The sequence below is a fragment of the Pyrus communis genome, chromosome 2 (assembly GCF_963583255.1).
Source record: "Pyrus communis chromosome 2, drPyrComm1.1, whole genome shotgun sequence".
NCBI lineage: Eukaryota > Viridiplantae > Streptophyta > Magnoliopsida > Rosales > Rosaceae > Pyrus > Pyrus communis.
Window position 1 is genome coordinate 8886191 of NC_084804.1, and position 25936 is coordinate 8912126.

The 25936-nt window shown below is 36.6% G+C and overlaps 2 protein-coding genes, 2 long non-coding RNA genes and 1 pseudogene across 5 annotated transcripts in view; 4 read left to right on the plus strand and 1 right to left on the minus strand.

Annotated features, from left to right (window-relative positions):
* Nucleotides 1–7190: 7190 nt before the first annotated feature.
* LOC137727138 (G-type lectin S-receptor-like serine/threonine-protein kinase At1g67520) lies at nt 7191–11061 on the plus strand. The gene is made up of 7 exons (XM_068466079.1): nt 7191–9032; nt 9127–9222; nt 9323–9516; nt 9598–9808; nt 9913–10150; nt 10265–10412; nt 10603–11061. The coding sequence occupies exons 1-7, from the start codon at nt 7790–7792 to the stop codon at nt 10909–10911; spliced, it is 2439 nt and encodes an 812-aa protein (XP_068322180.1). The 5' UTR covers nt 7191–7789; the 3' UTR covers nt 10912–11061.
* Nucleotides 11062–11673: 612 nt separating this feature from the next.
* On the minus strand, nt 11674–13810 carry LOC137727140 (uncharacterized). 2 transcript variants are annotated; one of them, XR_011067732.1, is made up of 5 exons: nt 13676–13810; nt 13440–13568; nt 12623–12869; nt 12475–12534; nt 11674–11937 (listed from the first exon to the last, which is right to left on the minus strand). It is a non-coding gene; the product is annotated as an uncharacterized lncRNA (long non-coding RNA). The 2 variants fall into 2 exon arrangements; XR_011067733.1 differs by having other exon boundaries at nt 13649–13791.
* A 657-nt stretch (nt 13811–14467) lies between these two features.
* LOC137727139 (uncharacterized) lies at nt 14468–16070 on the plus strand. Its single transcript, XR_011067731.1, has 2 exons — nt 14468–14908; nt 14975–16070. It is a non-coding gene; the product is annotated as an uncharacterized lncRNA (long non-coding RNA).
* A 2513-nt stretch (nt 16071–18583) lies between these two features.
* Nucleotides 18584–22564, plus strand: LOC137727137 (G-type lectin S-receptor-like serine/threonine-protein kinase CES101; annotated as a pseudogene).
* Nucleotides 22565–23585: 1021 nt separating this feature from the next.
* LOC137724689 (G-type lectin S-receptor-like serine/threonine-protein kinase At1g67520) overlaps nt 23586–25936 on the plus strand; it is a 2794-nt gene continuing 443 nt past the window's right edge. The window contains exons 1-6 of the mRNA XM_068463420.1: nt 23586–24507; nt 24647–24745; nt 24853–25058; nt 25188–25398; nt 25523–25760; nt 25867–25936. The exon at nt 25867–25936 is cut by the window's right edge and continues 78 nt beyond it. Of these exons, the coding sequence (XP_068319521.1) occupies nt 23586–24507; nt 24647–24745; nt 24853–25058; nt 25188–25398; nt 25523–25760; nt 25867–25936 (1746 nt within the window). The remainder of the gene's footprint in view (nt 24508–24646; nt 24746–24852; nt 25059–25187; nt 25399–25522; nt 25761–25866) is intronic.

A 25936-nucleotide genomic window follows, 5' to 3' on the forward strand; every position in this document is an offset into this window, starting at 1 on the left:
CTTATCTAGCCAACGAAAGAAAATACAAAGTGAAGAATCCACACTTAAAGTGCCAACACTGCAACTATACTGGTCACGTTAAGGAGACATGCTGGATTTTACATCCAGAATTAAAGCCAGAGTTCATGAAGGATAACAAGGGCTCACAAAGACTGAACCGTGCACCACATAGAGCCAACAATGCAACTACCTCAACCTCTCATAGGTCTGATGCACTCAAGAGCTTCACTGCAAATCCAGCTGCACTCATAAATGAGTTTGCAGTGTATCTTAAAGCAAGAAAGAAAGGATTAAGAGTGACCAAACGGTCGGCTTTGAAGATGGAAGTTCAATAGCTTTGCTAGGCAAGTTTGCTGGATTTCTGACAGAAACACAACACATGGCCCAAGATGACATGCAAGGTATCATGACTGCTTTTAAAACTGCTCTTAATGTAAATATGATGCATGATTTGTGGATTGTTGATTCGGGTGCCACAGATCATATGACCAACCATGTTTCTAAGTTTCACAAGTTTGAAAAATTTTCAAAACCGTCTCAAGTCTCAACTGCCAATGGTGAGAGTTCTAAGGTTTTAGGGAAGGGAAATATCAACTTAATATCGGACAAAATTGAGTCAGTAGCCTTATTTGTTCCTTCTTTTCCATTTCAACTTCTATCTGTGGGAAAAATCACCAATACCTTAAATTGTTTGGCCATTTTCTCTCCTCACAATGTCATTTTTCAGGATTGCCTCACCAAGAAGACGATTGGTGAAGGGTTTTACCTTGATGGCCTCTATTACATATCAAAAAACAGTCCCAGAGGATTTCAAGCCAAGTCCAGTCCATCCCAAGATAGTCAATTGTGGCATCAACGTTTAGCTCATCCTTCCCAACCTGTTTTGTCTTCCTTGTTTCCAAACTTAGGTAATGATTTAATTTCGTGTGAAACATGTCATTTGTCTAAAGCCACCAGATTGCCTTTTACCTCATCCTTATCTAGGACTAGTAAAGTTTTCGAACTAGTTCACTCAGATGTATGGGGACCAACGTTTGAATCTTTTGATGGTTATAAGTATTATGTAACTTTTGTCGATGATTTCTCTAGAGCCACATGGTTGTACCTTTTAAAGTCTAAGAGTGAAGTGATTGAAGTTTTTAAGGATTTTCACAATCTTGTTAAGAACCATTTTTCCTCTCAAATTCAAACCTTAAGATCTGACAATGGCACCGAATATATGTCCCATATCATGTCATTATATTTTAGCAAGCATGGTATCATGCATCAAACAAGTTGTGTCGGCACACCTCAACAAAATGGTGTAGCTGAAAGGAAAAATCGTGACATTCTGGAAAAAACGAGAGCATTAATGTTACAAATGAACGTACCAAAGAGATTTTGGTCACAAGGAGTCATGGCGGCTGTGTACATCATCAATAGACTTCCTAGCCGAGTCTTGGGGTTTAAATCTCCACTTGAAGTCATGAAAGGAAGAAAAATCGACCTTTCACATCTTAGAGTCTTTGGCTGTGTCTGTTTTGTTCATATACAGTCACACCATCGAGATAAGTTGGACCCTAGAGCTCTCAAATGTATTTTTCTTGGTTATTCATCAACACAAAAAGGATATAAGTGCTATGATCCTCAACTAAGAAAAATAATTGTATCTAAAGATGTACGATTCCATGAAGCTAACCCTTTTTTCAGCAAATCACATGAAGCCACAAGTCAGGGGGAGTGCATCTTAGACCTAATTCCTCTACCAAGAATCTGTACTTCTACACCTCCCATTGAAGTCAATAATGAAGGTACTCATCCTGATAATTCTGTGCATGATGATGACTCGGTGCATGATGATGACAACGGCAACATAGAAAATCCTCAAGGTGTGGATGACAATTTGAACGAGGATGAGACAAACCTCCTAGTACCTCGACGCAATCCTCGGCGTGATAGACAACCTCCCACAAGGTTTCAAGATTTTGTCACATATAAACCGAGGCATCCAATTTCAAATTGCGTGTCGTATCAAAAGGTAACTCCATCTCATGCTACCTTTCTTAACAACATTTCAAGTCACAGTGAGCCTCAAAACTTTTATGAGGCTAATAATCAAGTTGTGTGGAAAGAAGCAATGAGAGATGAACTCAAAGCACTAGACCAACACAAAACCTGGAGCATCACCAAACTTCCACAAGGAAAAAAGGCAGTGGGCTGTAAGTGGATCTATAAGATCAAGTTTAATTCTGATGGTTCGATTGAGAGGCATAAAGCCAGGCTGGTGGCTCGAGGATTCACTCAAACATTTGAGGTGGATTACAAGGAAACATTTGCTCCTGTTGCAAAAATGAACTCAGTAAGGGTTCTATTGTCTGTTGCCGTCAATAAAGGTTGGTCTATGTATCAAATGGACGTGAAGAACGCTTTTCTACATGGTGATCTTGAAGAAGAAGTCTATATGAGATTGCCACCAGGACACCCACAAAGCCAAGAGCCTAATTTGGTGTGTAAGTTACATAAGTCAATTTATGGACTGAAGCAATCACCACGTGCTTGGTATGCAAAACTAAGTACCGTTCTTCATAACATTGGTTTCAAAAGGAGTAATGCAGATTCATCATTATTTGTTCGCACAAGAGCTGCAAGCAAATTAGTTGTGTTGATATATGTGGATGACTTAATAATAACAGGTGATAATGCTGCTGAAATCACCACACTCAAACAGTCACTTCAACAACAATTTGCGGTTAAAGATCTTGGGGTGTTGAAGTATTTTCTTGGAATCGAAATGGCATCTTCTTACAAGGGACTATTTCTTAATCAATGAAAGTACGTCATGGACCTACTTAAAGATGCCAATATGAGTGATGCCAAGCCTGCACTTACCCCTCTTGATAGCAAGCTCAAGCTTGACTTGGGAGGCACGCCACTCTCGGATATCAGCTTATATCAGAGGCTTGTCGGCAAGCTGATCTACCTAACGATCACCAGACCAGACATCTCACATTCAGTAAGTATTGCCAGTCAGTTCATGCACTCTCCCACCATTGAGCATCTGAACCTTGTCAAAAGAATCTTACGGTACTTAAAAGGGTCTGTTGGTCGTGGCATCCTCATGGCAAAGAATGACAACACTCAAATCATGGGGTACTGTGATGCTGATTGGGCAGGAAATGCAATCGATCGCAAGTCCACCACTGGTTATTGTACCTTTGTTGGTGGAAACTTGGTCACGTGGAAGAGCAAGAAACAAACTGTCATCGCAAGATCAAGTGCCGAAGCTGAATATCGTGCAATGGCCTCAACTGCGTGTGAGCTGATATGGCTAAAAGGACTTTTATGTGACTTAGGTGTGTTCACAGCTCAACCAATGACCTTATTTTGTGACAACCAGGCTGCCATGCACATAGCATCAAACCCTGTCTTTCACGAGAAGACGAAGCATATTGAAGTTGACTGTCACTATGTCCGTGAACAAGTACAGTCGCAGGTGATTCAGACACATTATGTAAAAAGCTTCGATCAGCTGGCTGATATATTCACCAAACCTCTGGCTTCTCATCAGTTTCAAAGACTCCTCTCCAAGCTTGGATCCATCAACCTACTGGATCCAGCTTGAGGGGGAGTATTGGAAGAAGCACATGGGTGTACAGACAGCACAGCACAGCAAGCATACAGCAAGGGTGTGCACTCAAAGCACATGGGTGTACAGACAGCACAGCACAGCAAGACAGCAAGGGTGTAAAGGACAACAAGGGTGTAAAGCTTTCAGCTTTCTTTGTTGCTGACTCATGGACAGCAGGAAAGGAATTGCATGTGCATGTGTGCTGTTGCATCCGAAGCTTTCTTTGTATTATGTATAAATATGCCTTCCCATAAGGCTTTCAAGATATGAGAAGTATTACAATTCAAATCAGAAAAATCAACACAAACTTCAATGTTCTGGGTATCCTCTTGTAAGTCCTCAAACACCCAAAATGACCACCAACAGGCACTGAAAGTGTGCAATTCGTCCAATAATTTCTTTCTCCAATCGTTTTATTTTTCCTTCAGAAATTTGGGCTATAAGAGCACAATGCAAAGCTTCCTGTAAGGCTGTAAGAATCTGGAGAAATCGTGAGTGATCTATAAATTAACGGAATTTTTTCTACTTCTGATTTTGCTTTCAGTTTTTCTTTTTCGTTTAGTTTCTTGTCTTCCTTTAACCATGAGTACCCTATCGATTTCCCCCTTTGTTTTTTATCTACCATTTTCTCTAATTTTGTTGATCAAGATGTGCTCTATAGTTTCTCTATTTTCCGGTGTATTTAAGATTCACTAAATCCAACCTCAAATGTTCGTCGTAATCATCTAAAAAATAGACACAAAGTGCAGAGCTTTGACTGAAGAGTTTGACAACCAATGCCGTACAGGATGAATAAGCAGTTCCACGTCGTGGAATTTGTTATCTTCATTTTCCAGTTCTGTTGAATTTATATTCTATTCATGTATTTCTTTTCTTTCGCAAGTTGATGCACCAAACAATTAGAGGGCTCCCATTTTCGTTGTCAGTAATTGGCAAATTGGATCATTTGGTTTCTATTTCTGTTGGGTTCTTAATGTGGATGACTTGGTTTTGCTTAGAACATATTCGTCAAAATGTCAATGGTATATGACCATATGGACTTACAGTGGTTTTGCCACTCTTTAATTCCCTCCACTTCCTTACCTAACAGTTCAATTGTTTGGGGTTAATTTCAATTACACTGCACATTTGAGGTTTTTTCGTAGACAACGTTTGCTTGATTTTGATTGGGTTTTCTAATGATTTCTTAAAACATTTTGGCTTTTCTGTTTGTACGTCACATTAGGGTTGATCAAGTGCAACAATGTTTTCTTAGACAACCTCATTGCTTATTTGATTTTTTTTTTATGGACAGATGATTCAAATAAACAAGGAGGTTTATAGCTTTATATTGTAAAATACTACTCTTATCACTCGGATTAAGGTGTAAATTTATGTTGTACTATGATCAAAGTATAGAATACTGTTTGTTAAATGTTGGTAAGTGTCCCATCTTCTTACAGCTTGTGTGCTATGACTTCTTACATTTTTCTATATACTTTGACATATAGGGACTTACCCACAAAAGAATTAGGTTATACCATTTACAATTTACAACATTGTTATTGACATATTGTATGCTCTGATTATTGATGTTGTACTTTTTGTGACGGGACGTGAATATTGTAAGTTGCAATAAAATACAACATTACAAAATCACAGAGGAGATATTCTAGTAAAACGTTTTTTAAAATCATCAAAGAAGAACAGCACAATTATAAAGGTCTTTCGCCTATTCAGAAGCGCGTACAGAAAAATTATTGACTAATTAGTTATAGAGTACTGGTACAGTAGACTAAACGTTAATGAATCAAGTTTTCTATCGTTTAATTAGAAATTAAGGTATCGATCACAACTACGAATGACTGGATATTTACTGATAAATTTGAAATGATTGGATAATTAGTGAACATGAATTGAAAATAAAAGATGAACGCGTGGTGCGATTATATACAATCAAGAGCTAATTTTTTTTATTAGAAAGTTGACCGTGCTTTTCATTAGGTATTTGAAAAAAAGAAAAAAAAAAAAGCTGCACTTAATTAGGCCGGTTAGGAAATTATTCAGCATTGTCTCAGACCTTTTCAGCATTGTCTCAGACTTACAGGTGGCAAATCTATGAGAAATGTAATCCCGTAAATGTTGAATTAATTGAATGAATCTTACATTTGAGTTATATATAAATTTGCCAATAAATGATTAATAACAAACCAAGCCTATCTAATCACACATAGGACAACAATTAGTTACATAACAGATAAGGATAGAATAGTAACTAGACTATGACAAGGCTGACTGTGTTGCTGAGTTGGACTGATAAGTATTAGTTGTCCTTTCAAATCAATCCATTAGATTATTAATGAGTACATATTAAAAACCATTTAATTTGATTTCATTTTACACTATTATCACCATTACCAATCTTACATGTTATGGTGATATCAAATTAAACATGTTTTAACGAAAACCCATTAACAGCTTAATATGTTGATTTGTCACCTTTCTCAGATTCATCACCTACAAGTATGATTTTGCCCTTCTAGTCTCCTTTCCCTTATAACAATACCCTATCATAGTAGCCATCCAGGTGTTTTACTCGTCCCTTTTAGTATTACGGTCTACTGGTGTAATGATATTTATTTTTACTTGTAAATAAGAGGTTTTAGGTTCGATTATCTCTAAAGACAAATTTGAATCACATTATTGTTAGCTCATTGCGAGGTTAAGCACACCTTCACTCGCTTAATGTAGATAATATCATTTGTTTTAAAAAAAAAAACAATAATTTCACAATTCATTTTGATAAAAGTCATGCTTGTATTTAGAGATTGAGTTTGTAAGATATAATGATAATACGAGAAAACTCACCCAAAATAAAAATAAAATAAGAAATTTCAAAAATTGTCTCAAATCTTAAAACGCATATTTGACCCAGAAAACATCGTTATTTGGCTAAAAATACCCCATATGCAAGCTCAAAGCTATGTGTCTTGTTCATCTTGCCAGTTTCAGTGAACCGGCAAATTATGTCCATATCGGACTCTTATTCTGAGTCCCTCAACTTCGGAATTCACAAAACCTATTTCTTGAACCGGCAAGTTGTTCCATAATTTGGTCTGCTATCTATTCAATGTCAGATTATTGTTCAAATATTATATTCACACTCCAAATTACTTCATTCACAACTTTTAATTTTTTTTAATATTTTTTGACATTCTATACATCATTAACACTTGATAGAAAAATATTAAAAAAATTAAAGGAATGGGGGAAGTAATTTTTTTGTTTGTTTTCAAAGTGAAGAAAGTAATTTAAGATGAGAAGTGTTATTGGCACTTTAAAAATTTCATTCTACGCTCCTCACAAGTGTATTTTTCTTTCCTAATATAGAAAGTTTGAAGTGTAGAATGAGATCTTTGAAATGCTAATAACAATTTCTTTTAAGGTATGTGAATATAATCTTTCTTATTTTTGGGTTCAGCAACAATTTTATTGGGCATAGTGCTCCTTTATCTAGGGAAAATAAATAGTTTGATTTGGTGACTAGAGCTAGGATCAAGCAAATTGGAAAATAGAGAGTGAACTTTGTAAGCTATAAAAGTAGTTGACTTCAGCGAGAAAATTAGTGCAAGACTAAAGAGCAATGAGAGCCCATGCAGAGAGTTTTAATCCTTGGAATAATCCTACCTTCAAGAAGTGGCGTTGCACCTCTTCACCAGAAAATTCTTGTTCTCCAACATTATTAAGTACAAATTAATTGTTTATTTCTTTATATTTAAATAACCCTTAACCATGGTACGAGGAAATTGAATTTATTAGCATTTCGAATCAGAGTTTTCCCACAGTTACGCCTCAAATCAGGTGCTAAAAACATATATTATGAAGAAAGAAAAGCAACCGAGAGATGAAGGAAAGAGACCGAGTCAGATTCTTCCATGTGCAGACAAATAAACTTTCTCCTCAGGAAACACAGATGGAAGAGATATATGGTGTGTTCAGACATACAAAAACAGTTAGCCGAACTCTATCTCTAATTTTTAAATAAAATAAATGGAAAAAAGTCTTCCTGTGTAGTTGTCACAACTTTGTTTAACTTGTAATTAATCTACTCCCTACCCTTGATCAAGTATAATGTATTAATATCGGCCAAGTTTTCCTGTTCATCAGCCAAAAGTTTGAGCAAGTTCTGCCTTGTGATCACTCATGGCTACAAGTTTGATGATCAGAAACTCAATTTTCTTCATCATTTTTGCATGCTTGTGGAGTCTTCATGATGCAAGGGACACACTGAAGCCTGGGGACACTCTCAACTCCTCGAGATCCTTAGTGTCTGCGTCCGGGAAGTTTGTTTTGAGATTCGTGGTGCAAACCATTGATGCTTCGAACACCAGCTATATAGCGATCCTGCGCGACAAGCAAGGCGCAAACAAAGCATGGATTGGGAACAGAAACTCTCCTATTCCGTACCCTTCTTCTCCACTTCTCACCTTTGACTTGAACAACACGTTGAGAATTACATACCAAGGTGGAAACCCTATTGTGATTTACTCTCCTCCGAAAAATATTAGTAGTACTAATGCTTTTGAGGCTATCCTTCTGGATTCCGGCAATTTTGTGATACGAGAAGCGAGCTCAGTCAACGGATCAACCAACGGGGTTTTGTGGCAGAGTTTTGATTATCCCACAGACACATTTTTACCAGGCATGAAATTGGGGGTTGACCGCAGAAGTGGCAAGAATTGGTCACTTTTGTCTTGGGCAACAAGCCGCAATCCTGCATCAGGACTTTTGAGCCTCGATTGGGACCCAAATGGGAAACAGTTGAGAATCAAGCAGGGTGGGGTGGTTAATTGGACTAGCGGGGTCTTTGATGATGGAAAATTTCCATTTATTTTTCCTCATGTGTCCAAGCAGAGGTACAATTTTAGCATCATTTCGAACGAAGACGAAGACTACCTCACTTACAGTGCTGTAGGTGACCCAAGTGATCCAGAGCCGGAATGGGTGCTATACAGCAGGGGGACACTTTTTGAATATGGTGCACAAGTTGCGATCACAAATGCACAGGACTGTGACGGATATAACACAGTTGGAGGGTGCGTGAGAAGGGACCGGGCAAGCAATTGTACGGGAAAGTTTGGTGATGAATTTGTGCAAAAGAATGGATACTTCAAGATCAAAGACTCTAGTAATACTTCAAGAGCCACCAGCTGGTACGTTGTCAGTAGTGTTAATTGTAACGTTCTTTGTTGGAAAAATTGCAGCTGCCTTGGGTTCGACACTTCAGCAGATAATCAGTCTAGTGGTCCTGGATGCCGATTTTGGAGTGTAGATTGTGAGTTCGTTGAAAATCGCACTGGATCAGGTAATACAAGTAGTGTTTTTGTTTTGTCAAGCCTAACGACGCCTGCAAATTCACCACCTGCTAAGAAAAATGGTACGTCCAATTTGATACCTAAACTTCACACAAGACAGTTAGCTAACTAATCGTATTATATATAACTGTATTCGTAGCTAATTAATTGCAGTAAATTCAGGACATAAGTGGTTATGGGTTGTCATTGCAATCCCTACTGCACTACTATTAACGATGTTTTGCATGTTCGGTTATCTACGAAGAAGACGAATGGTTTCATGTATGTTCTTTAAGCCTAATATACACTTGTTAGACAGAATTTCAGATGTTTGATTGTTGTACTAAATTGATAGCTTGACTTTCTACACTAATTTAAATAGTTGGGGACAGAGCAAGGAAACAGAACACATGGCTTGGCTTCTTTAAATCTGATAAACTTACTGATGAACCTGATCAAGAAAACATAGGAAAACATGATTTAAACATGTTTACGTATGAATCTGTTCTGACTGCCACTTCCAACTTCTCGGAGGAAAACAAGCTCGGAGAAGGGGGATTTGGACCTGTTTATAGGGTAAGGCCTTCAATGACTAGATTGTAGTGTCTTCTATATTCTTTTGGAAACAACTGAGAAAATTATGGATAATCAATTCAGGGAAAATTGGTGACGGGACGAGAAATAGCTGTGAAGAGGCTTTCAAAAAGTTCGGGACAAGGAAATTCGGAGTTTAAGAATGAATTGATACTCATACATGAACTCCAACACACAAACCTTGTTCAGCTATTTGGATTTTGCATTCATGAAGACGAAAGGATGCTGATATACGAATACATGCCCAACAAAAGCTTAGACTACTTTATTTTTGGTTTGGAATCAATACTACTTTAGTCTTTGTGATTTTATTTGTTTAATTTGTGAGTGTAAAAACATATTGTGTATTGTTACTTAACTCTCTTTACATTGTGACAGATTCAATCAGAGGTATGCTACTCGATTGGAAGAAGCGTTTCGGTATAATAGAAGGAATCACTCAAGGATTGCTTTACTTGCACAAATACTCGAGAACGAGAGTAATTCATAGAGATTTGAAAGCTAGTAATATACTACTCGACGAAAACATGAACCCTAAAATTGCAGATTTTGGCTTGGCAAGGATATTTACCCACACTGACTTGGAAGCAAATACTAGTAGGATTGTCGGGACACTGTAAGTAGATGTGTATAAATTCTTAATTTTCATGGCTTCTTCTTTGGGTTGTTAAGCATGTATTTTTGTAGATGTGTACTAATTGATGACCTTTTTATTTTCCATTTTTTCCAGTGGTTATATGCCTCCTGAGACCATTGAAGGAATCGTTTCTGTAAAAACCGATGTCTACAGTTTCGGGGTGCTACTACTTGAAATCATAAGCGGCCGGAAAAACAACCGCTCCTGCAATGATGATGGCTTACTCAATTTAGTAGGATATGTATGTAACCTTTTCTAGCTGCAGACTATATTCTTGTTTTTAAGGTTGAGCTGTGCTAGGGATGGCCACCCAAGCGCGTCGTTGATGGTTTGTGGGGCCTCACTTCCATCAACGGTGGTTGTGAATGACTGTCAGTAGCATTTTATTATTGTGATATCCTAGGTAAATGATCATGTTGACATTGTTTCAGGCATGGGAGTTATGGAAGGAAAATGCAGCGCTAGAACTAATGGATCCAACTCTAGGCGACTCGTGTAACGGGAATCAACTGCTAAGATGCATCCATGTCAGTCTACTGTGCGTGGATGAAACCGCAGCCGATCGACCCACCATGTTGGATGTGATATCGATGTTGACAAACGAAAGCATGGAGTTGCCTGAACCTAAAAAGCCGGCATATTACGCACAAGGAAATGTGGACTTTACTGGTATACGTGAAACGGGAGAGCAAACTGGATCGATAAATGTTTTGTCTCATTCCGACATTGGTGGGCGTTGAGAAATCAATCAACAATCCTGTAATAAAACATTGTTCCCATTGATAAAGTAGATCTGGCAACGAAAACAAAAATCATCGATTAAGTGGAATATTGTATAATATATTTTGCTGATTTCTATTTGAAACTAGAATTTGTACCCGCTCGTTGATGTGGAATTGAAAACTATACGAAAGATTATGCAATTTCAATCTTCATAAATAATGTTTGAGTGAAAAAAACTGAGTTACCAATGCCAATGCAAATTATACACCACCTCATCATGAGTGAAACAAATTTAAATATCAAAAGAGAAACCTATTTCGTCTATTAAAAATATTACGAAGTTCTTTGGATACGAAAAAACACAAATTGCTTCCTGTCCAAAAACATTAATGGGAAATGTTGTTTACTGCAACACTAAAAGTTGTCCTCTGCTATGTTGGTCATTAAGGAAGCATCCCAGGCAAGGGAAAAAAAATTGAAATAAATTTATAGACAATAGAATTATATCATGAACAATTCTATAGGACGCGATCAAACTTTTGTGCGTTTCCAACTTGCCTTGCAACCAAGTTTCTACAAAAACAGATCGAATTCAAGAAAGTAATTAGACTAAGGCATAAGAGATTATAAGAAAAAGCATAGAAAATATAAACCACATATACCACTTAGTATACTACTTTGTATTCCGAATATACCTAAAAATATATCGATTTCTAGTGAATAGTTCGGTTCCAATTAATTCCACTTTAGTCTTTCAAACCCTTCAACTTATTCTTGACTTTTTTTTTTTAATGGAATCATAATTAAGAATTAGCTAATAATAAATATACAAATTTGTTAACCTTTAGTTGACCCTCGACATGTGCTCAGAAGAGGGCTCTTCCAACGTCCTGAAATCATGTCAAGAGTTCAAAAGGAACAAGAAAAAAATAATGTAAGAGCTCTGTAAAATTGAGGCAAAGCATGTTACCTTATAGGGCCTCTTTAAAATCAGGTGGATGAAATTCTATTGCCATGGTTTCATCATCCAATTTGTCAACCATCTGAAAAATGAAGAGAGTATCTACATAAGTAAAATCTGAAAAGTAATAGCAAAAAAGGAGTCGGTTGTTTAAAACAACGATCTAGCTAAGACAACATCCATACTTGCATATAATTCACAACTTCTGAAATAGAACAGTGTTATAAGGAATTTCCACCAAGTTCCTTTTCAGAGATCCACCAGTCCCTCTCAAAAATCCCACTTCAATGAAAAGGAAGTTAGACCACACTATAAAATGCACTACTCCAGCTTTTTTCAAAAATGATATTCTAAGAAACTAAATGCTTGAAGAACCTAAGAAGAAGATGATATATAAATTTATACTAAATTGTAATATTAAATCTACATGTACTAAAATAAAGTTATTGTAAATGCCCAAAAATAAATCTAAACAAAAACTTGAAACTAAAAACCAAATGGTTATCAAACGGCACCTAAAGGAATACACATTTTGGATTTATTAAATGAAGTTTTTCAAGACCTTCAACTTAGTGAGACTAATATACAAACACTAAAGAATAATATCGCATAGCCTTACCTCAATCTTGTCAAAATTGATCATGACACCCCCTTTTGTACCACATGGAATATCCCTTACCTACAATGTTGCTAACAAAAGCTTTCAAAACTATAATGAAGGGAAAGACAAAATCCTCAATCTTCCAAACATGGATTACCAAAGTTACCTGATCAGTCTACGATGTCACTTGAACGGGTTCAAAATGGATGACTAGAGGTAGTTTGAAATGAAAACCTGAAATTTGAAATAATGAGAAGCAGACAAATTTAAGGCCCTATGCAAGCAACTTCTCAATGCACATCACATGGATTTGTAATTGTCTTTAGAAGAGCACCTCCTCTCCAATATACCCCAAAATGACCTTCTGGGACTTGGTGCAGAATTGATATCAGTCCTTGATTGATACCCAGGTTCTGGTTCACAACTAAATTTATTAGTATTCAGATAATCATGAGACACAATTAGATTATTAGGTTCACAACTAAATTAAAAAAATCATTCACATAATCATGAGACATCATTCCAACTCATTTCATAAACCCAAAAGAAAATCTAAAATGAAACTATGATTTCCACCACTAAATAGCAAAAAAAAAATTCTAAAGTTTTAAGAAATTGGGAGCCAAAATTCCATAATTAACCAAAACAAAGAAAAATATCTAAAACCCAGATTTGAAAACATAGAAATAAACATACATGCCACTCGCCATTTCAGTTGCTTCTGGTTATGTAAGGTTATTTATTTGACTGCTGTAGGGTATACGAAACCAAGCGTAAATTAATGGAGCATGTTAAAAAAATAACCCAAATGAAAACCCAAAAAATCAGAAGAAAGAAGACCCAAAAAAAATACAGGTTCCTAAATTTCATTTTGAGGTTTTATCAAAAATTTGTAAATCAAAATCAAATTCCAATCCAAACTCAAATTGCAAAACAATCAGAGCATACAAATTTAATAACCCAAAAGGTTAATGAAACCAAACCTATACTTGAGTACGTCACTCAATGTTTCATTTGGGTGTGCAACATATGCTTCCCTGTAAGAAACAGCTTTCCGCATGCGCTTCCCACGACCAAGAGCTGCTTCTTCCTCACTTCGATATTTCTCCCATCTACAAATCCAACAAAATGCAAATAAGCCCGTGATAAATAAAGAAAATGGGAGATGGAAAGCACTTGGTACACAAGAAACCTCATCAGAAACATTAAAGAATTCAACCTCCCCTCGAAATCCAGACGCCAACTTCATCAGTTCCTCCTGATTTCCAGAAACCAATCTGAACCACGCAACAATCCTAGTATAGAAAAGGAGAGAGAGAGTAGGAGAAGCAGCGATCCTTTCTTCTTCTTCTTCTTTTCTTTTTTTTTTTTTTTTTTTTTTTTTTTTTTTTTAACTAATGGAAATGATTTGAAAACTTTGAGTGTAACGATAAAGATAAAATAAATAGTATCAAGATTATTTTTTTAGTATAAAAACGTGATTTTTCTTTAAAATAAATAATATCGAAAACTTTTCGTTAAAATTTTTTTTAAATTTTTTTTTTTATGAGATAAAGCGGAAGAGTCGAGAAGCGGAAGTCGAAGAAGAAGGTGCAGCGATGATGGACGCGTGGGTTAGGAGGACAAATCCATATTTTTGCTGTGTAAAATGAAAAAAGGGGCTGATATCAAAGGAATTGGAGGGTATTTTCGTCCTTACACTGTTAATGAACAATTTTGCCGATTTTTTAACTCGCATAATTGTCATGCACGTTAGCCATCCACAACGGGGAAGAAAAAATAATGGGATTAAATATGATTATTCCATTACTTTAGTCTGAAGTAGAAGTGAACGGCACTGTGCAATGTTGAGGTAGATTTCATTTTATTTACGAAATTACCATTAAAGCTCCTTGCCCCCTGATTTCACCTAATTTTCAAAATTGCCACTGGGCTTGAGAAATTTTTTTATTGTGTTAAATGACGAGACTGCCCATCTCATCTTCAGATCCCACGGTGAGGATGGAGAGATATAGGGGTAGGGAGAGTGATTTCCGGGATTGGTAATCCCATCCCGTGTTTTCCTCTCATCTCTGTCGCACTCAACCTCTCTCTAACCCTTTCTCTTTCACTCTCTTTCAGACTCTCCCTTTCTCCCAACTCTCCATCTCTCTAAACTTTAGTCCTAACCCTAATTTGTTCTTTCATTCCTCAATTTTCTCCGTCCGAGGAATGAAAAATCGAACTGGGTTTTCAGATTATTGATGCACAGGGATTCACGGACAGAGAAGGGAGAGAGAGAGAGAGTGTTGATTGAGGGAGTTGGTGAGTATGGGCTTGCACAGAGGGAAGAACGCAGAAAGAGAGAGAGAGAGAGAGGGAGAACGATTGCAGAGACAATGAGAGAGACAAGAGAGAGATCGCAGAAAGAGGAGGATGACGAAAATTGAGGGGGAACCCATGTCTGCAGAGAGTGAGTAATTTCTGAATCAAGGAACCTTGCGTTTAGAATTTAATCCTAATTTTTTTCTCTTTGCAGGACAAAAAACTACCAGGGAAGGAAGAGACTGCCAGGAAAGTACAACCCAGACCGGAGAAGACAAGCAATGGCGGAGGAACCAAGGCTGTAGATCTTTGATAAAGGGTATAAATCCTTTTCGTTTCTGGTAGTTCGCCCTCACCTAAAAATGTGATTTGCAAGGTTTTCCAAAAGAACAACATTCAAAACAGTAGAGTGGTTTCACTTTTCACAAATTTACATTGGTTGTCATCTGTAAATGTTATACAATGCTGAGTTCCAAACTTTGTCTCTGACATTTTAGTGCGTTTTAGATAGAATGCAGTTATGGATGTATTTAAAATATCATGGGTTAGGGGTTTTAAGAAATACCCAAGTTCTATAGTTTAGTGCCTTTGTTCTTTTAGGATTCTTCAACTTTGATTTGGATCAATTTTGGGTCTGCATGTTGTAATTGTGGTTAAAATTCAAAAGTTTTATAAATCTTTGATTGATTGATCAAGTTTACGGTATAAATGAAGTTTTTGGATCCGAAGCGGTCAGGATGCTAAGTTAGGAAGGCTTATTTTGTCCTATGGGTTTGGGACGGATTGGGATGGGTCTAGGTGGCTGTCATTCGATGAGGGTTTGGTGAATGAGAGCCATGCTGCCTTTGCAGAGAGAGAGAGGGAGGGAGGGAGTAGTAGGTTGTGTTTTATCGTCTTCGCTGCACCATTAATTTGATTGGCTATCCCTGAGTATGAGTTGTGTTTTATACTTTTTCTTTCATCTGGAAGATGACTTCTGATTCCTATATTAATGAGATACAAGTGAAACGGTTGTTAATATTTGGGAACCAACAGAGCTCCTTATTTTGGGGGTTTGTTTATGTTTTTGGCGGGAGAACGATTTGGAGTAAGTGACTCACAAAGTTAAACTTCGATATCGAAATTAATGGAAACCCATTGGTATGATTTCTTCATCTGAAATTTTTGATTGCCCAATTGGTTGTTTCATCAATTAATTGTGTGAAAACATATATGTGTAATTTTTTATTTCTTCCAACTAAATGGTAAGATCAAATTAAGCTAATAACTTTTTGTTTTGTAAATGTTGTGTAATTAAATTATTCATATTATCAATTAATTTTTAGCAAACATTTGTGGGTAGTTGTTAATTTCCTTCAATATTTGATAATAATTCAATTAAAGCTGAGAACTTTGTATTTTGTTCATCACCTGCTGTAAATGTTTGGCTATTTTGTTCATCTCCAGTTTCTTGAAGGCAGGAATGTCTGGTATTGCTCACCTACTATGTTTAATTTTCATTGTTCATCTGTCTGATTATGCTTTTTATTTTTGCTATCTCCCTTCATCGATAATACTTTAGTAAAAGGATAATAAACACCGTCTAAGACTTATGTACCTTCGTTTTGGCGGTACAATTTCTTCATTGTGAAGATAATACTGTGATTGTTTTGCTTCTGGTAAATCTTTTATCTATATTCCGTCTGTTCCAATTTGAATTCCCTTTTTTGGATTTTATATGCCGCTGATTTTACTAATTGAAGTATATAATTCCTTTCACACCCTCCATGTATATGTGGTGGCACGGTTTGATTTTTCATGGAGCGATGCTCAGTTTCACCAAGAGACATTGTGTGCGCACACACATGCTTTCGTTGTTGCTGTCAGTTGTGGTGCTTTATTGGGCTTTCTTGGCTAAAAGAGTATTTTTGGTTGCTCAGTTAATAAATCTGAGATTTGTTAGCACCTGTGACGCTACTGTTATATTTTGGGTACGTTTTCTGTCCTTCTGCTTTTTTCCAGTTTGGGGATGCACTGATAATTGTTGGATTAAAATGGATTTGTATTTTTGGGGAAGAAATGAGAGGAGTCGTTGGAATTTTAGAAAGCTTTGTCTTTCTGCCTTTTATGTGACAAAGGGAATACGGACAGGGAGAGGAAGAGATAAAACATTAGTTTAGATTGCAATTTTAAAAGTTTTTGTGCTGTTATTGCTGGAACCTATGTATTTTGTTGGGAAATTGATAATATGTAAAGTTATTAGAATTTTGGAAAGCTTTGCCTTTATCAGTTTTATCTGCCAAAGGGAACACAACTCTTACATATATGATTTCAAGTTTTTCCTTTAGAAATTCAAGCTCTGTTGAATACATGGGGTGTAAGAGTGTTTAGGACAAGTTTTTCTGATTCCTGAAGAAAAAAAACATGCTTATGAGTAATTATATTTTAATTTTTATTGAATTCAGGTAGCCATCTTTAGTTTTTTTGCTTTGATTTGAAGAATTTCTTACCCAGGATTTGATCCTAGCTATTGATAAGAGTCAGGTTTTATAACTCAAACCATTTCCATTAACTATTTGGTAATAGGATGAAGTTCATACATATAAAAGTGGTTTCCTAAACAATGACATCAAATTTTGAAGTAAAAAAATCTAATAACATTACTATACTTTCAGTTTTATTCAATGACATCAAATTTTGACGTAATAAAAAGTTTTTTTGCTTTGATTTTACAAAATTCACTGATGTACTCATCTAATTCTTAAATTTTCAGTCTTTTTAATGATTAGTTTGGTATTTGGGCAGCTTTGATCTATCATTTCAAATATGTGATTTTGTCTAATTCTTTATGATCCTCAATTTCTATTGTCGTTTACAGTTTAATGGACATTCTTGAATGACTTTGGTTAACACCAAACAAATGGGATGTGTCATATTTTTCTTTTTCTATTCCTTTACTTTCATTCAGAGTTTTGTTTGAATGCCATCATTTTCACAAGCCCTTATACACCCTTGATTCAAACTTCATCATTCTTTAAATATCTGTATATATTATGCTCACACGTTTTGTAATCCCGCAGCAACGTTCGGGCACTATTTCTAGTTATAATAGAATTGCAGGTCAAGTATATCTTAGATTGTTGGTTTCATACTCACCTTCCCCTCAGCTATTATAGTCTCTTGACTGGATGAATTTTTATATTTTCTTGGATCTACGATTTCAATGCTTTTTATAATTTCCTAGATCTATCATTTTTGTTCGTTCATGATTATGTTGAATGTTTTTCAGGTTAAATGTGTCTTATTCATGTAGTTAAGGCTAATGTATTCAAGTCCTGCAGCATTGTGCAGACATATTACTAGTTATAACTAATATCGAAGCTTTTGTGATAAAACTTCACATCTGACAAATTAGGCAAGTGGTAATTATTAAGATGGATGTTGTTAGAGAGGGGTTCCCGGCCCGTCGACTTGAAAAATTCAACAATGCACGCCATGTCAATTTCTGCCAAGTCTCCATCATCATGATCTGCAGAAATTGAATTAGGGCCGGCCGCGGGCTGTAGGAATTTTGACAAGGAAGAGAAGAAGAAAAACTATAAATTTCGAAACCTGGAGGTTGGCTTCAAGGGAGTTCACCATAAAATCAACTGACAATTAACTTATAAATCCATACAAGGTCTTTTCTCCCACCATTAACAAAATCATTCTCAAAATTAGGAACAAAACTTTTCGCTTTGCACGTACACATATTTTCTCTTTTACTTTGTAATATTCCTCGTTCCATCAATGTGTTGAGATATTATCTTCAACCGTATCTTGCACGGCTCCTTTCCGTTTTCCGTGGTGGAGATTAGTCTTCTCTTTTAGTTGGTGAATGTTAAGTCTTCTCACCACTAAAGACTTGCACAGCTATGCTTTGACAAATGTGGCTTTATCATAAAACCCCAACAACATTAGTTATACATTAGTATATTTTAACACCAGCCTCGTGCTCGTTGATCATGGCTATCATCAACTCAGTTTTCTTGATCATTTTTGCATGCCTGTGGAGTTTCCATGATGGAAGAGACGCTGAAACAAGGTGACACTCTGAATTCCTCAAGTTCCTTGGTCTCTGCATTGGGCAATTTCACATTGTCTTTTGTTGTATATTATATAGACGGTTCCAACTGTAGCTTTCTAGCTATCATGCGCAACGGAGCTGCAAATAGAGTATGGTATGGCAACCGAGAGTTTTATACCCTTCATCCCCACTACTTACCTTGGACTTCAATAATACATTGAAGATTTCCCAGACAGACGAAGATCAAGATCCTATTGTGATTTGTTCGGCTCCACATACTAGTAATAATAATACTGGTGTTGTGGCTACCCTTTTGGATTCTGGCAATCTTGTACTACAACAGGTGAATTCTGACGGATCGATGAACCGGGTAATTCTGTGGCAAAGTTTTGATTATCCCATTGATACCTTTCTTCCTGGTATGAAATTAGGTGTGAACCATAGGAATGGCCACATCTGGTCTCTTTCGTCATGGTCAAGTGTCTTAGACCCAGCTCCAGGGTCTCTCACCCTTGATTGGGACCCCAACCAAGGGCAACTGAAACTGAGGCGAAAAGGGGTTATTTTTTGGACTAGCGGAGTCTTAAATTCAGATGGGAGATTTGAATATATATCATCCGATAAATCGATGATGAAATATAAATTTAGCGTTGTTTCAAATGAAAATGAAGACTACGTTACTTACACTGCTGCAGAAGGTGGCTCTTCACAAGAGTTGGTGTTGTACACCACTGGGTCACTGTATCAGTATAGTGTACAACGTGATGTTGCACAAGCAGGAAAATGTGATGGCTATAACACTGAGGGAGGATGCGTGAGAATTTGGTGGTGAATTTAAGCTCAAAAATGGTTCTTTTGAACCAAGCAATATCACTAATACTTCACGAGACCCCTACTGGTTTGGTAGTAGTAATACTGATTGTAAGGCTACTTGTTGGCAAAACTGTGACTGCCTTGGATTCGATTTCCCAATATCTGATAATCACACTACTGGATGCCGATTTTGGAGTGTAGACAGTCGGTTCGTTGAAAACATCACCGGCTCGGGTACTACAAATGGGAGTTTTGTTTTGCCAAGAAAATCAAGCACGCCAACAAAATCTTCATCTCAAAATTTTATCGGTAACTCTGGACTCTAGCTACGCACATATATTCATTCTTCTCAAGATACATGTCATGTAGAAACAAATGAAAAACTTCAACTACAAATTTAACAACTCCTTCGGTTTAGGATGTCGGCTGTTCGGTAATCATATTCGTTTGTAGTTTTTTGTTTTCATTTTTTTGTGCTAGTCATTTATTTGTTTAATTCAATTAGGTAGACTTGTTTAACTGACAAATCAACAAGCTGATGTATATGTATATTTCATTATCATATATTTTTTTTATTTTAGCTCATACTAGATTCAAGAATATGTATATATGGAGAAACATGGCTAATTAATATTCTGCATGCAGCACGTGTCCCAGTGCTCTACTTGTAGCGTTGAGTTGCATATTGTATCAGCTAAAACGAAGAAAATTTTCACTTTCAGGTATCAAATTCTGTAAGCATAATAAGACGTTCTTGTTTGACAGAGTTTCACATATCTGCAAGAAACATTAGTTGCACAGAATTTGGTTGGTAAAAGTCCTATCAGTTTCTAATGGGATTGGTAAAAGGCCTATGACTGGCTAATGAGATAGTTAGTCACTGATATGTCATTTACCCCCTTGTTCTGTACTAGAGTTGATGACTATTGTTTACTTGTAGTGCCTTTAACCAGCATTTTCCGCAATTGAAATGTTTAACTTAATTTCTACTCTAAAACTAAACATGTAGATGAGAACGGGAGAAAGATTCAGAATGAATTGCTTAACTTCATGAGATCTAATAGACGTCATGATCATGGTCGTGTGTTTCAAAATTATGGAAAGATGGGGCATTCTAAATTAAGTGCATTTAGCTATCCATCTGTCTTGGCTGCCACTTGCAACTTCTCTGAAGAAAACAAACTCGGGCAAGGGGGCTTTGGTCCTGTTTATAAGGTAACGCTTTAAATGGTACAAAGTGTATTTTTGGTTTATATTAACTGATAAATATATTGTTTCAGGGAAAATTGGTAACGGGACAAGAGATAGCAGTAAAGAGGCTTTCAAAATGTTCAGGACAAGGAACATTGGAGTTCAAGAATGAATTAATACTCATATCTGAACTCCAACATATGAACCTTGTTCAGCTCTTCGGATTTTGCATTCATGGTGAAGAGAGGATGCTGATATATGAGTACATGCCAAACAAAAGTTTGGACAACTTCTTATTTGGTAACTGGGAACTAATTAGAACTACATTAATTTAGCATTTGATTTCCTTTGTTCGAACTTTTTATTCATTGAATCTTCCTTGATCTTACAGATTGTACCAGAGCTCTACTAGATTGGAAGAGGCGTTTCAGTATAATTGAAGGAATAGCTCAAGGATTGCTTTACTTGCACAAATACTCGAGAATGAGGGTAATTCATAGAGATTTGAAACCTAGTAACATATTACTTGATGAAAATATGAACCCCAAAATATCAGATTTTGGTATGGCAAGGATTTTCAACTATAATGAATTGGAAGCAAATACTGGTAGGATTGTTGGGACACGGTAAGGACGCAATGCTTGCTTTCATTCTTATCACATGTTTGCTTTTGGATACATGAAATGCAATTTTATAGAATTTTATAGATGCGTACACAAAAACATATATATTTTACCTTTCCTTCTTCACTTGGTGCAGTGGTTACATGTCTCCCGAATACGCCATGGAGGGGATATTTTCAATAAAATCTGATGTCTTCAGTTTTGGGGTGTTAATGCTCGAAATCATAAGTGGCAGGAAAAACAACAGCTTCTACAATGATGAGCGTGTGCTAAATTTAGTTGGATATGTACGTAATACAAACCTCTGCTTTTAGTTCTTTATTCTTCTCCTTTGAGGTGACCGGGTTGATAAGAACTTCAGTGCGGACTTTCGTGACATATGGCTGGTTGAGTAGCATGTATCGTCCCGTTAGGATTTGTCAGATGTTGAAGAATTTTAACGATAACAAAATAGGTCACTCAACCTGTCACATGACGGAAGTTCCCAAAGCGGTTTTTCTCATGAGGTTCGGTCATGATGGTATCCTAATTAAGTCATCATAACTCATATTGTTTCAGACATGGGAGCTATGGAAAGAAGGCGCAGGGATAGAACTAATGGATCCAACACTAAAGGATTCCTGTATTCAGGATCAATTTCTTAGATGCATCCATGTCGGTCTACTATGCGTGGAGGAAAATGCAGGTGAACGGCCGACCATCTCCAATGTGATATCTATGTTGACAAATGAAAGTGTGGCATTACCTATGCCAACAAAGCCAGCATTTTTCACAGAAAGAAATCATGTGGCCGGTGGAAAGGAGCCAGAAGATATGTCGATAAATTGTTTGTCCAAGTCCGAAATGGTTGCGCGTTGAAGGTTGTGGCTTGGTTTTATATACTTGCAAGAGCTGTCTCAGTTCATTTTTATCACCACTCTTGAGTGGTAGTAAGCTCACCATCCTATTAATTACTATTAAATGAGTTAGATTTTATTTATCTATTATACAAATCATACGAAGGGGATTCTATGCAATTTATGCAGTCAAAGGAAGTTGTGTGACAATAAGACTCCAAGTTTTCCAAGAATTTTAACATATGTTGGTTTTCTCCTTTCTCTAAATAAAAAGTAATTTAGTTGTTTTTTTTTTTTCACTTATAAGCGGTGAGAGTCTTTGGTTTGACTTTTGTGGGTAGCGAGTTTGCACTAAATTATTATGACGAGACTATTATGTGGCTTAATCCAAATCTCCTACACTGTTAATCTTTTTTTGGTATTTAAACAAAAAAATCGTGTGACATTATCTGGCATAAGGATGGGTCAAATGGTCTCCCTCACATTCTTCGACCTGCCAAAACTTATTAGAAAAGAAAAGAAACTTCTCAACAATGGGGATTACATGGAAAAAATGTTAGGGAGATCATGTTCTTAACGATTTAAAGAAGGAATCCAAGCAACAACGGTAACATCATGTAATCTACAAAATATAGTTTAAGTATATAGTCTCTCTAATATTACCCTTCCATGTAGCCAAAACCTCAAAGAAATAATACAGTAAAAGTTTAACAACTTAATTGAAATTATTTCAGTAGATGCCTTGTCGAATTCGGATTTTGGTGCGCGTTAAGGGTATCAATCATGCTTGGTGTGACTCAGCTAAATATACTTGTCAAGTACGGTTCTCTGGTTTATTTATTACTACCTGATATTATTGTTTTTTCTTTCTTCCACAAATGCGTTAATTCCATCTCTTTCAAGTACAGTTCTCTGGTTTATTTATTACTGCCTGATATTATTGTTTTTTCTTTCTTCCACAAATGCGTTAATTCCATCTCTTTCAAAGAAGAGGTCAACCAGTGTACTGATGAAGAAAGAAACCAATGAGAAAGTTCAGAGGCGGGAGTAGGTGGGTATTGTGACTTGCGCAGAAAGAAAGGAGGTGGTCATTGTTCTAAATGCAAGTTATATTCTAACCAAAATTAATAGAAAATCCTTGCTGTCAAAATACTTAAATCAGTAAGTCAAAAGTCTTTCTTTGAATTTTGAATGAAAACAGAAGTCTTCCGGTAATTGTAAAAAAATTATGTAGTTCCAAGGTGTTTGCTAAACTCACACGCCTCTTAATCGTGTTTTTTTTTTTAAGCCAAGTTTTTCATTGTCTTGTGGTCATTCATGGCTACATGTGTGATGATGAAGAACTCAATTTTCTTGATCATTTTTGCATGCTTGTGGGCTTGTCATGATGCAAGGGACACATTGGCACCGGGGGACACACTTGATTCCTCGAGTTCCTTAAAATCTGCATCGGCAAAGTTCACATTGTCTTTCGTTGAGCAACTGTATTCCAACTTCACCTATTTAGTCATAAGTCGCAATAAATACAATCCAAACAAAGCTTGGATTGGCAACAGAAACAGACCTATTTCATCATCTTCATCTCCACTTCTTACCTTGGATTGGAATTACACATTGAAGATTACTCAAACGGGTGAAGATCCAATTGTCATCTGCTCTGCTCCACAAACTAGTAATGGTACTAGTAGCGGTGTTGTGGCTACCCTTTTAGATTCTGGCAATCTTGTACTGCAAGAAATGAATGGATCGAGGGTTTTTTGGCAAAGTTTTGATTATCCAGGAGACACATTTTTACCGGGTATGAAGTTAGGTGTCAACCGCAGTGATGGCCACATCTGGTCACTTGTATCATATGTAGATACCTACAACCCGGCTCCAGGGCCTTTCAGTCTTGTTTGGGACCCGAATGAACATGAATTGAAAATCAATAAAAGTGGCGTGCTTTATTGGACTGGTGGAGTCTTAAGATCAGATGGAACATTTGAATTTATTTTGCCTAATGTGTCCAAGCAGAGGTACAATTTTAGCATTGTATCTAACGAAAATTATGGCTACCTCACTTACACTTCTGTAGGTGATCAGAGTCTTGAACCAGAATGGGTGCTATACAGTAGTGGGATACTTCAGGAATATGAAGAACGGATGGATATTGTACAAGCACAGAACTGTGACGGCTATGACACCGGTGGAGGGTGCGTCCGAAGGTTCCAGTCAACGAAATCCTCTGGCACAAAAATTGGTAACCATGCAAGTCCAAATTCATACCACTTGATATATATTCATCCAAAAATTGAAGATAATTAATGCATACATGCATACATTTCTTGTGTGTTACACTGATTGCATATGTTGGTAGCTAATTGTTTATGATGCAGCAGATAAATGGGTTTGGATTGGCACTTCTATAGCTGCTGCTCTAGTGCTTTGCACCGCATACTATCTACTTCGACGAAGAAGATCAGCCCTTGCATCAGCTGGTATATTTCTTTAAATCATGTGCACCAGTAAGACAGGATTATTATTCACATCTTTGACTATTGTTGTCTCCATTGAAACTTTAATTTCTTATAATTGACCTGTATAGGTGAGAACCGGACAGAGATTGAGAACGAAATGCTTAACTTCATGAAATCTAATCGACCTACTGATGATGTTAATGGTCTCCGAAATGATGGAAAGATAGGACATCATGATTTAAGCGTTTTTAGCTATTCAACCATCTTGGCTGCCACAAGCAACTTTGCTGAAGAAAACAAGCTAGGAGAAGGAGGGTTTGGACCGGTTTTTGAGGTAACATTTTGAAAAAACAAAAATTTCTGCTTCTAATTCAAAAGCTGTAGAAAAAATTTAAAAAAAAAAGGAATTAGCTTCATTTACCTAAAGATGACAGCAAAAACATGATATGGATTATCAATTCAGGGGAAATTGGCGATGGGACAAGAAATAGCTGTGAAGAGGCTTTCGAAATGTTCAGGGCAAGGAACATCAGAATTCAAGAATGAACTGATACTTATATATGAACTCCAACATCGAAACCTGGTTCAGCTTTTCGGATTTTGCATTCATGGCGAAGAGATGATGTTGATATATGAGTATCTGCAGAACAAAAGTTTGGACCACTTTTTATTTGGTGAGGAACCAAGATACTTGATTTCATTTGTTAAATTTGCTATCTGACTTTTATTTTACTGTCAAAGTTCATATATTACTACTATTAATAATATTAGTCCTACTTAACTCTACACATTGGACAGATCCAACCAGAGGTCTACTACTAGATTGGAAGAAGCGTTTAAGCATTCTCGAAGGAATTGCTCAAGGGTTGCTTTACCTGCACAAATACTCAAGAAAGAAAGTAATTCATAGAGATTTAAAAGCTAGTAACATACTACTTGATGAAAACATGAACCCAAAAATTTCAGATTTTGGTCTGGCAAGGATTTTCACCCAAAATGAATTGGAAGCAAACACTAACAAGATTGTCGGGACACGGTAAGTATTTCTGCATCACATTGACATGGTCTTCCCCTTTTGATTGCTAAACACACATTTTTGCAGATAAGTATACTGACTATTTTATCTTTTTCATTTGGTGCAGTGGTTACATGCCTCCAGAGTCCATGGAGGGAATTATTTCTGTTAAGTCCGATGTCTACAGTTTCGGGGTA